General features: G+C 40.5%; 2 protein-coding genes across 14 annotated transcripts in view; one reads left to right on the top strand and one right to left on the bottom strand.

The window, feature by feature from the left end:
• Positions 1-996: 996 nt before the first annotated feature.
• Positions 997-9,583, top strand: SEC61G (SEC61 translocon subunit gamma; the record flags this gene model as incomplete). Of its 3 annotated transcripts, none has more annotated exons than XR_014028375.1 (5): positions 997-1,011; positions 2,738-2,912; positions 3,964-4,063; positions 6,091-6,193; positions 9,457-9,583. XR_014028375.1 is itself a non-coding variant. In XM_081342939.1 (3 exons), exons 2-3 carry the CDS (start codon positions 3,970-3,972, stop codon positions 6,195-6,197), a joined length of 201 nt encoding a protein of 66 aa, XP_081199065.1. In that variant the 5' UTR covers positions 2,755-2,912; positions 3,964-3,969. The 3 variants fall into 3 exon arrangements, 1 of the variants encoding a protein (XP_081199065.1); XR_014028376.1 differs by lacking the exon at positions 997-1,011 and adding an exon at positions 1,054-1,068; XM_081342939.1 differs by lacking the exons at positions 997-1,011; positions 9,457-9,583 and having other exon boundaries at positions 2,755-2,912; positions 6,091-6,197.
• Positions 9,584-9,822: 239 nt separating this feature from the next.
• The window catches only part of TPK1 (thiamin pyrophosphokinase 1), a 474,984-nt gene continuing 467,606 nt past the window's right edge, over positions 9,823-17,200 (bottom strand). For 9 of the 11 annotated variants that reach the window (XM_081342927.1, XM_081342933.1, XM_081342929.1 and 6 more), the window contains one exon: positions 9,823-11,145. In XM_081342927.1, the coding sequence (XP_081199053.1) occupies positions 11,015-11,145 (131 nt within the window). In that variant the 3' untranslated portion in view covers positions 9,823-11,014. The remainder of the gene's footprint in view (positions 11,146-17,200) is intronic. The other 2 variants (XM_081342928.1, XM_081342932.1) reach the window with 2 other exon arrangements.

The raw sequence follows: 17,200 nt of genomic DNA, 5'->3' as shown, positions 1-17,200 counted from the left end.
AATTCCCCATCTATCCCATCGTCCAAATTGTTGGTGAAGATGTTGAAGAGCATTGGGCCTAGAACAGAGCCCTGGGGCACCCCACTACACACTTCCCTCCATGTAGATGTGGTTCCATTGAGGACCACACGCCGAGTACGGCCGGTCAGCCAGCTATGAATACATCTGATAGTGATGCTGTCTAACCCACATTTTTCTATCTTATCAAATAGTAGGTTGTGATCTATCAATTGCCTTACTGAAGTCCAAGTAAATTATATCCACAACATTCCTCTGGTCCACTAATTTTGTCACCTGATCAAAGAATACAATAAGATTTGTCTGGCATGATCTGTTTTTGTCAAACCCATGCTGCCTTTGGTAATGACTTTGTTTGCCTCAAGGTGTTCGCTGATTTGTTGTTTGATTATCTTTTCCAGAATCCTCCTAGGTATTGAGGTCAGGCTGATAGGTTTGTAGTTTCCTGGATCCATTGCCCCCCCCCCCATTTTTGAAGATGGGAACTACATCAGCTGTTTTCCAGTCCTCTGGTAGTTCCCGTGTTCCAGGATCTTTGAAAAATATAGTTCAGTGGTTCTGAGATCACGTCTGCCAGTTCCTTGAGAAGCTTGGGGTGTAATCCATCTGGTCCTGGTGATTTGAACTCGTCTAGGCTGGACAGGTGCTCACTTACCATTTTCTGCCTATCTTAAATCTTATAGGTCATTCTTTTTTCTCTTTTTGTTTTCTGTTTTCATTACCATATCAATGCTGAGGTTGCATTTTTAGTGCTTTGGTATATATGTGGGTGCATTGGACTAGAACAGGGCTTTTCAACCAGTGGTATGTGTACCATCTGCGGTACTTTGCCACGTGGCAGTTGGTATGTGACTACTAGCCAAGTGTAGCAGGGGAGGGAAATGAGCCAAACCGACACAAGCCTGAGGGAAACGCAGCTGCAGGACTGTCTGGGCTCAGCAGAAGCCCCAGGACCCAGCAGGGCTCCAGCTGATTGGCGCTTCCAGAAGCAGTGTGAGCTGTAGGTGACTTGAAGAAAAAGGGAGGGGGAGGAAAGGAGAGGCTATAAAGGTAGGTGGTTTGGGCGGGAAAGGGGGAAAAAAGACAACAAGAAAAGAGGAGAGGTTAGTAGGTAGGAAGGAAACAGGGACAGAGAAGAAGCAGCAGCTGTTGCTGGAAAAAAGGTCCCCTGGTTCATTTTCTCCAGACAGGAGAATAAAATAAGCTCTGATGAAATGAAAAGTTGGCATATCAGAAAGGAGATGGGTTTATTTAGTTCTGGATCAGCCGGAAGCTTGATTGGGTTATCATAAGGATTTTTGTACAGTTTTTACAGCGTTTTATAATTCAGAGGCTGAGTTTGTGTGCTTTGGTTATTGGAATATTTTAGTTTGTATTTTAGGCTAGCAATTAGTCTAAAGTGCTGACTTCCATAGGTTTAATCCCTTTAAACAAATGTAATTAGCTTTAGCCCCTTACATTGAGTCTGTCTATGACTTTTGGAAAATTTTCTTTAAAGATAAACAGGCTTAATTTAAGGCTGAAGCTTTTGGCAAATATTGGAGCCTTTCAGTCTCGGATTGCAACATTCTGAAACGTGAAGTGCCTGAGGCAGCTTAAATAAAAAAAACAAAAACCAGTTTATGTGTTTCTTTATTTTGTGAGCCTTTCTTGCTTTGCACTTGATTCATGTGTCTTTAAGGGTACAGGGAAGGGATGGGGGGGAGGTGCATTTTTTACTATACTGTGGAAAGAGCTCAGAAAGAAGAGAGGAAGGACAGACCAGCTAGCTCAGGGTCTACAAACTTAGCAACTGTAAGACCTGTGGAATTCAACTCCCAGAATTGCTCACCAGCCATGATGGCTGAGGAATTCTGGGAGTTGAAGTCCACAAGTCTTATCTTAAAAGTGCCAAGTTTGACGACCCCTGTAGTGGTGGATAAATTCATTATACATTTGTCAATGCAAAGGGAAAGTGATTCAGCAAAGGAACAGCCAACAAAGTAATTAAAACTTGTACTTTTTTCCTTTTTTTCTACAGTTTGTAATATTTTATTAGATTACAGAATAAAATACAAAAATACAAAAACAATAGGAAACATTGAGGAGGAAAAACGGGAAAAAAGTGAGGGGGAGAGGAAAAAAACAGGCTTCCTCTGTTGCAATAAAAGGAAGCATTAACATTGAACCTTAACTTTTTACTTTTCGATAATATTATAAACTAGCCATTTCCATAACAACAAATGAATCTAATCAGTAAAACCCAAAATCCCCCCCCCCTTTTAGTCAGCTTTTTGACACCTTGCTAAGCACTGGTAGTACTCAAATATTGTCATGTCCTAACAATGGTACAATCTGTGAAAGGTTGAAGCCCTGGACTAGAAGGCACCAGGCTAGAAACGGTGAATTCTAGTCCATTAGACATGAAAGCCAGCCTTGGGCGAGTCACTCTCTCTCCAACCTACCTCGCAGAGATCTTCTTACTATGGAGAAAATAGGAGGAGGAAGTAGTATTAGGTATATTCGCCACTTTGAGTAATTTATAAAAACGATAAAAGTAGGATATAAATAAATAAATGAACAAACAAACAAAACTGTATCTTCTTTCGACCACATCCTGAACTTCTTCGTAGTTCGAAATTGTGAAAGGCACAATTCGAAAATCTGGTGTTTTATTGTTGAATAGAATACGCGTAACCTTGCTTGAAATGCAGTCTCGTTGACGACTTTCATTCATCAGATACACACGGCATGCGTAGGAAGAGACCCACGTGGCGCAGTTGAGACTCGGAAGTGTGCGCTTCTTCCGCAGGCGCCTTTTCCGGTTCCGCGTTCTCTTCGCTGGAGTTACTACGTGTCTTAAGAGGCCTCGTTTGGTGGCTGCGTGTGAGCGTAACGACTGTATCTCCAGAATTGTGAGTATAACTAATTACGGGTAATTCTGATTTTGTTCTGTGTTTTCCTCGGATGTTTGGCGAAAAAAAGATATAATGAGGCCTTCGCTTTTTCAAGGACAAGAGTTAGTTAAAGCGCAGCGCTTTCCTCTTGGCTGGTTGCAGAGTATTTTAGCTCTCCTGACTTCAAACCTGTCGCTTTTTCAAGGCCATATTAAACGTGTAATTGTTTTTCTTAAATTAAAGAGGACGATTTTTCACACTATTCTGTTTTCTCTTTACGGGTATCTAATCTGCATCTACTTTTACAGCTTTATGTGTTTCGTGAACTACTGGTAATTTTAATTTAAAACAAGCAATCGTATCTATAAAGCGCCAACGAATATAATGCCGTTTTGTACCAAACAGAGTTCTAGAAAATAGCCGAAGGCAAAAGAAAACCATTCTGTATATGCGCAGAATGCCTTGCTTTCCTTTTCTTATAAAAACTGATGACTGTAAAAACAGGTCAGTTTGCCTATTACGTAGTTTACAAAAAAGTGGAACCATATCAGTCTCATTTATGGAAAGGTAAGCAAATCTGAAATGAATCCTGATAGCATTTGGTATGTTATATATACATTGAACTCTTGTATTTATTTATTGTAGATTAAAAATGTATATATAAACTTTGAAGCACACTCGAATGGTATGAGTCCAGCAGATGATGACTAGTATAGTTTCCTAATACTAACTGCTAACTACTGATTGTCCAATAGCTAGTGGAGTTGTTGACACCCTAATTTGTAAATCAGGATCACAGTCTGTGGCAATGTGTTCTGTTCAGTTTGGTAGAATAAGTTTTTTGCTTATACTGATCACTCAGCATTTAGACATATTTAGTCAAATGAGATAAGGTCACCTCTGGAATATTCCCAGATTTAATGTTATGATTAATAGCCTCTGAAAGAGTAACCATGGGCAATAGCTTTAAGTTTTCTACATAGATCAATAGTATCAGAAATACTATTTGTTAAAAATTTATCTTTGCTTCCATTTACTTTTGAAAGTTAATTTGTCTTTGGATTTTCAGTTCATCATGGATCAAGTAATGCAATTTGTAGAGCCCAGCCGCCAGTTTGTGAAAGATTCCATCAGACTTGTTAAAAGATGCACAAAACCAGATAGAAAAGGTAAAGTAATCAAGAAGCAAGAAGGGCAAAATAAATCTATGGTAATATAAAGTGCAAGAAACAAACTATTTCTGTAATTGCAGGGGATTCGTGTTAGGTTTCTGTGTCAAATCCCATATTTTCATTCTAATAATGATGTATTTTAATTGAGTGAAAGTACTACAAATAATAGTACAAATTGAAGGTAATAAAAATAATACAGATTAAAAACTCAAATATAAACAGTAAACGTGAACAGTCAACAAATCTAAAACATATAACTACTATACTCCACCATGTTCATAAAGTATGGTCACCAAGACACTCTTGGAGAACTTCAAAATCAAAATTATTTTAAAAAATAATGCAATATTAAAATTCTGTCAATCATGAGCAGTAGTGGCAGCAAATGTGTTAATTTAATTTTTAATAAGGTAAATATCAATAAACATAACCCATACAAACAAACACCTTTGGGATCCTTCATAATTTTTAATAGTGTGAAAGAAAAAAGTTTTAAAAACACTTCTCTAGTATATCATTAAGTGTTTCATTTGTGAAGTATCCAAAGGATTTCTAGAGGAGATATTAAAGTGCAGGTTGAATTTTTAAAAACTACTGAAGCTTTGTTGAGCTCTTATTTTAACAGTTGTCCAAGAGGTAAATTTTTGAAATAGGGGCTACAAGGGGATTTCTTTGGTAAAGTGAGCAGAGTGATTTGAACTGGAGCCCAGAAATATGTATACTAGCTTTATCAGTAGTGAGCATATTTTTCCCCTAAGTGAAACATTGACCTTTTTCTTTGGCTTAGAGAAGATAGTTGTCATAAATGTTGAGTCTAGAAAACACTCAGGAAGTAATGAAGTCTGATTTGGAATCTGACTGCTCTTCCTTCATTTTTTGACAGCAGCCAAAAAAGCCAATGCAATCCTAGACTGCATTAATAGAGGGATAGTCAAGATCACGTTAAGTTCTAGTACCGCTTTACAAAGTCTTAGTAAGACCACACTTTGAATACTAAATCCAGCTCTGATCACCACAATATAAAAAAAGATGTTGAGACTCTGAAAAGAGGGCAGAGAAGAACAAAAATGATTAGGGACCTGGAATAATGAATAATGGTTACAGGAATTGGGTATGTCTACTCTAATGAAAAGAATACGGGAGACATGATAGTGTTGCAAGATTTGAGGGGCTCCTACAAAGATGAGGGTGTGTGTGTCAAACTTCCAAAGCACTAAAAGGCAAGAGAAGAAACAATGGAAGGAGAGAAGCAATCTGGAATTAAGGAGAAATTTCCTAACGGTGAGAGCAATCAACTAATGCAGGGGTGCCAAACTGCTGGCCCATGGGCCGGACGCGTCATCCAGAAGCCATGCCCATCCCATTCCTGGCAATGGCAAAACCGTCCCAATACATTGCATGACGTCATGTGATGTCGTGAGTTTGACATGTCTGAACTAATGGAACAACTTGCTATCGGAAGTTGTGGGTGCTCCATCACGAGGCTTTCGAAAAACCCTGGATCCTCATTTATTTGAAATCATATAGTTTCCCCTGCTTGAGGAATTTGGACTAGAAGACGTCCAAAGTCCAACTCTATTATTCTATATTCTAAAAGAAAATTACCACTAATTCCACCATTCTAAACGCTTTAGAAAATGATGCAATGTCCTGTAATACCTGTCTGTTCTGTATGATTTAATTGACTTCAGGTCCTGTCAATTAAGCAGTGTAATCTAGTGTGACCCAGGGATGACCCTCCTTTTTGGAGCATCTGCATTCATTTGGCCCTAGCCTTTCCACATTCAAAAGAACTCTAAAAATGTGGTTATTCCCTCAGGCCTTAGGGCACCTGGTGGGTTATTCTCAGTTGGAGGTATTTTTAAAGTGTTCTTTTGAAGCAAGTATGTATTTTTAAATATCATGGTGCTTTAATTTATATAGATAGATAGATATAGATATAGATATATATAAAGCTGCCCATTATCATTTTTGGAGAACAGTGGCTCAGAAATTAGATAAATATATGTAATTTTAAATTACAGAATTCCAGAAGATTGCCATGGCAACAGCAATAGGTTTTGCAATAATGGGATTTATTGGTTTCTTCGTAAAATTGATCCATATTCCAATCAACAATATTATTGTGTAAGTAAATGTGTTAAATGCTGTTTGTAGAAAAAGATCTGACAAAAAGTTCATGATAATTCCTAATATTCTCTTCTTTAGTGCTATCTGAGAATCTTGTACGTAACAACAAAATAGTCTGTGACACATGCATTTACTTAGAATATTTCTATGATAATTTGCTATTTAAAAAACACTAAAGTGTTATAAATTAAATACAGAAATTAAACAATATGATACTTTTTAAAAATGAGACATTAATAGTACGTTAATAGTGCTGAGATACTACTAATACTATTACTGGTTTCCTGAACAATGTATTTCCTTTAGAAAGGCATTTCTAAGGCAGGGCACTACTTGTGAAAAGGCTTTCTCCCTCAAGTTATTTAATAATGCCACTCGGGTAAAAGTTTGAATATTAGCATTGATTTTATAAACAGCATAACAGATTTCAATGAGTAAGTTGACTCAATGCCTTTTGAATTAATTCATAAAGCTAGACAATATTCTGTGCCATATGCCATAACTGGAATATCTCAAGAATATAAAAAAGTAGAATCATAACAGCTTAATCAACTTCAGTTACAAAAACAATTTCATATTATTAAGGCATTCAAACTCCAAAGTAAGAGCTAAATGTAATAGTACCATCAAATCGTGAATAACATCAAGAAAACTTACATGAAACAACAAGATGTTTCCTCACATCAGGATTACAGTATTTAATTAGCTTTCTGTGTTGATAGCAGCACTTCAGGGCATCTAGTGTTTCCTCTGATGCAGAAAGTAGACTGTCATGTTATTAAAAGCCACAATCAAAACTATTTGCTGCTGTCTTTTGCTTTTAATGTGTAAATGTATTCAAAAACATATTTTGAAATAAATGTGTTACCGCTACAGGTAATCCTCAAATTATGAATGTCACTCGAAGATTTGTAGAACGCCATCACTCCTGCTTTTGCCCACGCATTCACTAATTGAATGCGTGGGTCATTAAGTGCCCATGAGGTATCTCAGGGTGGGGAAGGCCATAGGGGGCCTAGTGAGGGAACAGGCCACCTGCTTAAGACCTCCCATGACTTCCTCTGACCCACTGAGATACCTCATGCAATTGCTCCCCCCCCCCCCATCCTGCCACGCTGGGTCACTTACCTTGTGAAGATCTAGTGGGCTGTCTCCTCTCCAGTCTCTCTGCCACACAAGATCACAGTGCTCAGAAACTTACAGAGTCTCCGCGCACAAAATGTTTGCAAGCTGACGGGAAGCTTTGAGTCAGTGAAATTGCTGCCTCAAAAGTGTCCGCTCAGCTTGCAAACACTATGGGCGCTGAGACTGGAAGTTTGCAAACACTTTTGGCACCAAGACTGGAACCTCCTGAGTGCCATAAAATCATTTCCTCAAAGCGTCTAGCACCCAGGAGCTTCCGGTCTTGGTTCGCTAACCCAAAGCCTCCCGTCTGCTCACAAACATTTTGTGTGGAGATGGGAAACATTTGGGGGCCGTAATCTTGTGGCCTGAAGTCACATGAGATTACAGCCCCCAGAACATTTCACTCCTGGCGCTAAAAGCATTTGCAAGCTGGCCGGACATTGGGAACAACGCAATCAGCTTGCAAATGCTTTTTGCGCCAGGAGTGAAATGTTCTGGGGGCTGTAATCTCACATGACTTTCAGTACCCATTCTCTGCAAAAGCAAGATTACGGCTCCCAGAACTTTTCACTCTTGGCGCAAAAAGCATTTCCCTCAAAGACAAAGAAACCGCAGCAGAGAGGAGACAGATCTTTGCAAGGTAGCTGAGTCTGGCATGGCAGAATGGTAGGGGGAAACAGGGTGAATGTTGCAGAGCCTCTGCAGTTGTTTGTAAGGGCGAATAACTACCATGGTGCTGCAACATTCGTAATTTCAGGCCTTTTTCATAAACACTAGGGGGCACTTATCAGGTAACTGAATGGGGGGCTTAATGAACGTTTGTAACTTGGCGATTACCTGTACTAAGATACTACTATATGTCTTTCCTGAACAAAGCAGTTCCTTTGGAAAGGGGCATTTCTTAGGCAGGCAGCTATTAGTAAAAAATTTTATAATTTTAGTAATGTTGTTGTTAGCAGCGAAGTTGTGTCTGACCCATCGTGACCCTATGGACAAAGTTCCTCCAGGCCTTCCTGTCCTCTACCATCTTCTGGAGTCCATTTAAGCTCACACCTACTGCTTCAGTGACTCCATCCAGCCACCTCATTCTCCGTCGTCCCCTTCTTCTCTTGCCCTCAATCTTTCCCAGTATTAGGCTCTTCTCCAGTGAGTCCTTCCTTCTCATTAGGTGGCCAAAGTATTTGAGTTTCAACTTCAGGATCTGGCCTTCTAAAGAGCAGTCAGGGTTGATCTCCTCTAGGACTGACCGGTTTGATCGCCTTGCAGTCCAAGGGACTCGCAGGAGTCTTCTCCAGCACCATAGTTCAAAGGCCTCAATTCTTTAGCGCTCAGCCTTTTTTATGGCCCAACTTTTTTAGTAATAGAAGTGGTTAATTTATTCAGTGATATAAGTCCCCTATTTTTATAATTGAATCCATAAGCCATTTCAGGTGATCTTCTAGTATCTCTACCTGTGCCTCAGTGGAATATCTGTTACAATGTGTGTCCTGCCTTACAGTTGTAATAAATTATTTCTGCAGCAAAAATGGTTTTATTTGTGGAATAATTTGATATTTCATTTTGGACTACATAAATAATCCATTTTGGTAGGATATTTTGTTAGTATGTGGGACTGACTGTTTTGATAGTGAGCTATGTCACAATGAACGAGAGACTAGATGTAAAAGCAACTTTTGATATTGGGTTACCTGGCATGGTTGAGCTTTGGCTCTATTTCTTTTGTATCTTTCTGCTGAATTGAGAGAGGACACGAAAGTGTATGTATTAGCCTACCTGCAAGATTTTATTTAAAAAAAACAAACGAATTTCAAATAGTTTTTTCTGATTAAGATCCAAAGTATCATTTTAATTGAAATTTAGTTTTAGTCAATTAGATCTATTTTCCAGGTAAGCATCTTTAATAACATAGTATAGTCTTTAGAACATTAATTAGATCTTTTGGTGTACAGCTAATCCAGCATCTTAGATTCATTACTGATTGATATGCTATTTATTTCATACTTTTATATGAATACATTTTTATTCTTTCACTGAACTTGTTAATTTTAGAAAAATTATGTTTCTTGAAAGATAAGTACACAATGTTGACTTATGTAGAATGTCTCAATTGATATCCTGTTTTTTTCTTTTTGCAGCGGTGGCTAAACCGGGAAGACATTACTTTGTGCATGGTAAAATAACAAATCAATGTGGACTTTCTGACTTAATTGTCTGTGTAGATCTTCCTCATAACTTGTCAATATAAACTAGATTTTAAAATAACATGTGTGTGATATCGTATTTGCAAATACATAAAAGCTTAACTAAGCAAAACTTGAAAATTAAACTAGCTGATGCGAGCTTTTAGGAAAGAGCAGATAACTTACGAAGTATTCCGTTTCTTCTTGGATGTTGGGAAAACATGAGTGTAAAAACATGTAAACAGCATTGACCAGTTAGTTATCTGTACAGTTGACTTACTTATATGTCCCTACCTTGGATTATCACTGAAGATGCCCAAATTCTGTCAGTCTTTATGCTGAAAAAAAAATGGATATTTTGCTCCCTGTGTTGTTAAAAGCAAAAACATAACTATCAAATATATTTTAAATTATATCTTTATTAAGGCAGTCGTAGGTCTTATTTACAATGTGGTATTAATTGACATTGCTTTCCAAAAGAACTAATTCCATTACATTTTGGCAGGCTTTAAGGAACAACATTTGTAAGAATAGAGCCAAGATAAAGTATAATTAATACTGCTTACATTGTAGAATTCATTCTGATTTAATTTTCTTTGCAGAGACCTATGTGATACTTAGCTGCCATGGGATCAGGAGATAAAGTGCATATATTAGACACTATACATACAAACTCATTCCCTGTTCTGTCAGTACTGGCATACAAGTTCTTTCCTATGTTTTAATGCAAGCAAAATAACAGGTTCACTATATTTTTCTTACGTTGTTTTAAAACAAGCAAATAACAGTTTCTTTATAACTTTCCTATGTTTTAATGTAAACAAAATAAGTTATTGTTGTGGGCCATTTATTTATGTGTCCTCTACATCATAAATAAACCCCAGCTGTTGGTCACTATTTTACCAATAAGTGGGAGATAAAAATAGAGCAGAGAGTGAGTGAAGCCAGGCTTTGTGCTTATGCACAGGTGTGTATTGAGGGCTGCAGGGGAGTATGGATGTTTCTACTCTCATGCAATATTTGATTTGTATTGCATCTTCTAGACTAATTTTGCATGCATTTTTTTAGTCACAATAACTTATTATACGGGTATTAACTAGTCAGTAACTAATAAGAGGCACTGCTTATTCTTAACCAGTAGCAAAGTTTTGCTAAAGAGTTTGAGCATAAAAGCAACAGCTAGAATACAGCATGGAATGTTGTATATATCTACTTTTGATTACCCATCTTACATGTCTTAAAGCAGCTTTTCTATGCATTGGTTACAGAGTAATTTGAAAATACATTCAGTTTCAGGTTTTGAAAACATAAATACAGTTTTGCTTAAAAATATAAAATCTATGGCATTCAATAGATTGAAGCTTCATTTTAAAAACTAACTACATAAAATGTTGAATTTTTATAAAAGCATAATGAAATAATTGCAGAATAAAATTCTCAGTTGCCTAGTGGGTGAGATTCTAGAAAATTTCATTTTTGAATTTCAAGTTGAACTAAGTAGGGTGACAATCTTTCAAGCATCCCCTTTATCTTTAATTCCCATTGTCCAAAGCAAAGGCTTGTCAGTTTCAATGGTCACTATCCCAGTTTCGTCATAACTGTTTGATGTGCTGACAAGTGTTCCAAACTTCAAAATACTTCTATCTGTAATTAAGAAAAAAAGGTCAAGATTTTTTGCCACATCATTTAAACTTAGCAGTATTTGTGTATAGGTGGTCCTCATTTAATTATGGCACTTGGGACCTGCAACTCTGTCATTAAGTGATGTAGTCACAAAGTGTGACATCATGTGACTGCCCCAACTTAATGATGCCAGCTGTTTTACTTGCCATCTGACGAATCCTGGATGGTTGCAGCTTCCTAGTCAAGTGATTGTTTATGACCTGCCAAGCTCCCAATTAATTTCATTTTTCGGAAGCCAGCAGTAAAGATTTGCGGAGGATGATCATGTGGTTGCAGGGCACTGCAATGTCTTAATTGTGAGCTTGTTACCTGATTTGCAGTCACATGATCATCGGGAAATGGCAGTGGCTGCAATTATAAGGATCCACTGTAAATTCAAATGGTTGCTAAATGAATGGTCATTCAAGAAGGGCTACCTGCAATGGTAAACCTGCTTACTCAAATGCAGGTAGTCCTCAACTTATGACCATAATTGACCCCAAAATTTCCATTGCTAAACAAGATAGTTAAGTAAGTTTTGCCCCATTTTACAACCTTTTCTGCTATAGTTGTTAAGTGAATCCTAGTTTGATAAGTGAATCTGGCTTCCCCCATTGACTTTGCTTGTTGGAAGCCAGCTGGAAACATGATCACATGACCCTGAGACAGTACAAGTGTCATAAATGCAGCTAGTTGCGAACATTACAAATTTTGGTCACATGACCATGGGAATACTGCAACAGTCAGTCATAATTGTGAAAACCAGTTATAAGTCATTTTTTTCAGTGGTATTGTAACCAAATGAACATTTAAAAAAGTTGAGGACTATCTGTATAGAATTCTTTTTTGATGAAATTTACTTCCAAATCATGATGGTTTGCTGCAGACGTGCCTTAACTCCTCCCCAAAATTGGGATTCTTCGGAATGTCTGAAATATGTTTATCTGAATCATACCTCACTAATAAATCATAAGGATATTATTTTTTAAAAAAAATCCTATTATACTAGATGACAAGGTTTTAGAAAACTAACCTTTTTAAAAAATAAAGCAACCAGTCCTTTTCATTAACATTTTTAGATTTTTATTTATATGTTATATCTGTGCTCCTCCCAATTCTGGAAAAAAAATACAGGCTCTCAAATCTCTGGCTAAGAGTTTACTTCGGGTATGGATACTTGTATGCCTCAACATTTATCACAACAACATAGGACTGTGCAAAGTATTCCAAAGAGATGCCTTGTCAGCAAAACTTAAGTCCACGCAGAGACAGCTGCAGTAGCAACCCCCATGAGCTTGTGAGAGAGCACAAGCATCTTTTTCTAATGCTTTTTACAGCCTTATTACTACCAAAGATAGCAGCACAGTATTGTACTGTATAAAACCTAAATTAATAATAGTTTTTTCCCAAGCAGGGTTTTTTATTGTTTATAAAATACTTTGGAAAAATGCAATTTATTCAACTCTTGTAAAAAAGCCTAGCACATATTTTTATTACTATAACTAAGGATAAAAATTAGACACAAACATGGGCTGGATTAAAGTAAGGTAGCAGAACTGACATTAGAGGATAATATATCCTATAGGATATATTGGAACCACTGTTTAAGGCATCAGGCTAGAAACAAAAGGCTGAGCTTCATGTCCTGCCTTAGTGATTGCAGAGGAGCCAGGTGGACTCTGAAGTTCCCGCATGAATTGTTAAACTAATTTCCCATTGTTCAAACCCTACCCCAATGCCCCGGTCCATCAGGAGCCAATCCACTGCGTGAAGGTGTTTTGAGAACTCTGAGACGAAAAGGTGTTAAGTCGTTCTCTGGGACCATGACTTTGGTAACAGGCAGGGATTAGCCGGAACCCATTCCCAGCTCCCTAATTCCCATACAGAAACATCAAAATGAAAGTATTACATTCTTCAATCTTAAGTAACAGTCCTCCCTTCCCACAGAATGGCAGTGTTCCAACAGGGATGTGACATGCTGTCCCCTAAAAGAAGGGGAGTTGTACCAGGAGGAGAGAAATTCCCCCCACCCCCCAGTGCATGGTCTCCCTTCTTAGTCCAGGATTTAGCATGCTGCCTTGACTGGCCGGAAGACATCCTTGTGAACTGCTTCAAACTCATGAAATTCGGTACCCTAGATCAGGGCTTTTCAACTGGTGGTATGCGTACCACCTGTGGTACATTGGCACGTGGCAGGTGGTACCTGGCTCTGCCCAGCCCAGGGTAACGGGGCAGCGCAGGACTTGCCTTAAGAGAGTCCTTGGGAGCTGCTGGGTCGAGGCAAAGGCCCCAGGACCAGCACTTCCGGCACACCTGGAAGAGAAAAGAGGAGGAGGGGGCGGAGACAGGAGAGGCTATAAAAGGAGGCAGTTTGGGTGGGAGAGGGAGAGGAAAAAAGACATAGCCTTTGGAGTAGGAGGAAGAGTCGACTGGAGCTATACCAAAGGTAAAAGGAGGAGGAGGGGCAAGAGAGGACAAAAAACAGGCCAGGTCTGCACAAGGGTGGTAGCGACAAACAGGTAAGAAGCGCAGCTGGGGAAGGGTTGTGGCATGAGAATCCTTCCTTCCCTCTTTGTCCCTCCCCCTCCCTCCGTGTCCAGGAAGGGACAAGGGGAGGGTGACAGGCAGCCAGTGCGGCTGGTGGTTGTGCAGCCGGTGGCCATGGCTTGAAAGGCCATTGTAAATTGCTGGACAAGAGCTGCACAGCGTTAAGAGCAGAGTGGCAGGAAAATATTTTTAATGAGGGAAGGAGAAAAACAGGCATCCCCTGAAGGAGACCAGTAAATGCCCTTTTCACACACCTGTGGACTCTGGGGGAGGGGATGCTGCAAGTGACATGAGAGTCCACGTTACCTGCATTATGCCATACAGACCCCAGCCTGGTTTCGGCGACAGTGGTGGATTCTTTTCACTGCACAGAGTGGCCAGGCGAGGCAAACCAGCGACATGAAGGACAAGGAGGGAGGGAGGGAAGGACAAGGAGGGGAGGAAGGAAGAAGGAAAGAAATGAGGGAAGGAAGGTGCCCATGCCAGTCCCACTGCTCTCCACCACAGACACAGGGACCCCCCCATCCCCGCCCGCACTCCCCACAGGCACCCCGCAACCAGAGTGATGAGTTGGCCACACACACCCGGCCATTGACTTTGCTTGTCAAAAAGTTGCAAAAAGTGATCACATGACCCTGGGACACTGACTGTCATAAGTATGAATCATTTGCCAAGCATCCGAATATAAATCACATGACCCTGGGGATGCTGCAACAGTCATAAGTGTGAGAAAATGGTCATAATCCACTTTTCCCAGTGCCATTGTAACCTTGAACAGTCACTAAGTGAATTGTAAGTCGAGGACTACCTGTACTTTATAATTTCTTTCCTTTTTTTGGTCATCAGGTTTTTCACACCTTGCTAGGCAACTGGTGATACTTGGATATTCCTTATCCTAAAAGTGGTACAATGGGTGAAAAGGTTGAAGAGCCCTGCCCTAGATAGTCAAGGCGTGTCTAGTGAAACTCACATTTAGAAAACTTTGCATACAGTTTAGCCTTCAGCAGTTTCCTCAGTACTTTATGGATCAATTTAATGTGGTCTTCCATAGTCTCAGTGTAAATGAGAATGTCATCAAGATAAACCAAAACCCCCTTATACAGATGATCATGAAGCACCTGGTTGATTAACTGCATAAATACAGCAGGAGCTCCTCGTAGTCCAAAAGGCATCAATTTAAATTAGGAGCTTTCCAGGAAGCAATTGAAGATGGTTTTCCATTTGTCCCCTTCCTTAATCCAGACTCTGTAATAAGCCTCCCTTAAATCCAACTTGGTAAAAACTTTCCCCTTTGCCAGGTGGCCTAAAATGTCCTTCATTAAGGGGAAGGACTACATGTTCTGTAAGCGGATAGTGTTTAACCCCTTAAAATCCATGCATAATCTCAGCAACCCATCTTTCTTTTCTTTGAATAATACAGGGGCTGCAACACAAGATTTTGCTGGTTGGATGAAACCCCAAGCCAGGTTCTTATCAACGTACTCTCTTAACTCCATCTCTCTGGGTCTTATGGAGTATATTTTTGGTTTTGGGAGCTTGGCCCTGGGTAAGATTCTGATGGCACAGTCCATAGCTGGGTGAGGGCGTTGCATTCTTTCTCACTAAACGCCTCAGCTAAATCACGGTATTTGGTTGGGACAAGCTGGATTCCTGGCAGCTTCTCTACAACAGCCGTTAGTGTTTCAAGGTGTTCTTCCTGAGTTTCATTTATAGTCCTTTGTATCACTGGTGGTGGCAGGGGGGAAGGGACCTATCCCCAATCTTAATTCCTCACTCCATTCTCCCACCAGATGCTTGGGCACCATTTGTCAAGCCAGGACAAAATGAATGATTTCCCAGTGCCAATCCATTTCCAATCACACTGATTCTGTTAGGTGCATGGCAGGTGCACCACCAATAAGGGACCAGTTAGCTTGTTCAAATTTCATGGCTAGGGGAATAGCCTTGCCTGAATCCCCAGCCTGAGCACTGTGGGTAGATTAATTAGGCACCTGGTACAACCTGAGTTTATTAACAAATTTAAGTTCACTTGGGCCTTGGTTTTGGGTATTATTATGGAGATGGCAAAAGATGGGATGGGTTGACATATCATCGGATCCTCCTCGCATTCCTCGTCAATGTACCGTAATAGGGCACCGGCATTTGTAATGGGTCTGGCAGGGCTCTTGCCTCGGGCTCGGCAGGAGGGGGTGTTCAACAGCTGGGTCCTGTCGTGCCCAGTTTTTCTTTTCCTTTCTTCCTCTTTTTGTGGCTTAACAGAAGCAGCCAGTGTGCTTCTGGGCTGGGTGCTGGGCATTCCACGGCATTACCATTTGGCCGCATCGGTAGCATTTGATTGGAACTCTAACTGGTGCCTGGGGGGTGCTGGTGGTCATGGTGGCTTGGGAACACCGGCCAAAAAGGTGCCTGGGTGCATGGCAGCTTGGGTTCGGCTGTGCCTGATTTTCTGGGGCGATCCAATTTGGTGTCCAGCATCACTGCCATGCTTTACTATTCACGCAATTAGCTAGGAAAGCCCCAAATGATGCAGGCTTGGAGTAGGTCATGGTCTAGCCACTGCTTGAAGTAGTTGATCAATGATCGTTCCTACTACTGTCCTAGCTGACCAGCAACTCACCTGAATTCACAAATGTATTCCTTAGCAGGGCAGCCTTTTTCCTTCAGACAATAGATCTCTTTCTCGGCCAACAAAACCTGGGATTTGTCTTCAAAGCGACCTCTCAGTTGCTGCACGAATAGGTTAGCATTCTGCAGCTCAGGAGCCCCTTCATCATGGAGATTGGTCACCCAGTCGGCTGCTTTCCCCTCCAAATTGGCTGCCACAGCATTCACCATCTAAGCATCATCCAGGTAGGCATAAGCATAGCGATTTAGATGATTGATTCAGGAAGAAGGATAGCTTCTCAGGGTTCCCATCAAAGGTAAGCTTGATGGGAGGTGGCTCAAATCATGGCAGGGCTGCCTACACTTGCTGCTGAGCTACTTGTTGGTCTTGGGACTTTGGACTTCCCTTGGCTAGACTCCTGGACTGGCAACCTGAACCCACAGCAGTGGGCTTGGTTGGGATACAGGGCTGGACATCACAGCTGGCTGGGGAATAGGTGAGGCAGCATGGGCTCCTGCAGTCAGGCTGGGACCCTGGTGGGGAGGGGAAGAGATGAGTAGCCCTTGGCCTTCCCCCCCTCATGGCACATATATCCCGGGCGACGGGAACCATCTCTTTTTACCTCCAATCTGCCAAACTTCTTCAGCTGCTCGAGCAAGGGACTGTGGACTGGAACTTCCAGTCCCCAGAGTTGTCCCCTTTGATCAATCCTTTTCCTTTTAGTATGCTGCAGATGAAAACCCCTGGGATGGCAGCAACAGGAGTTCTTCTTTAGTGGGAACAGGAGTGCTTCTGCGCTGAGGGGCAACTTCGGCCTGATAGAGGTCCACTAGGATCGTAGTTCCAGCTTCCCAGGTTGGATCAACCAGGACTTTGGCCAAGCCC

Source organism: Vipera berus (genome assembly GCF_964194415.1).
Source record: "Vipera berus genome assembly, chromosome: Z".
Lineage (NCBI taxonomy): Eukaryota > Metazoa > Chordata > Lepidosauria > Squamata > Viperidae > Vipera > Vipera berus.
The sequence above is the reverse complement of the archived record's forward strand: the minus strand, read 5'-3'. Positions and strand labels throughout refer to the sequence as shown.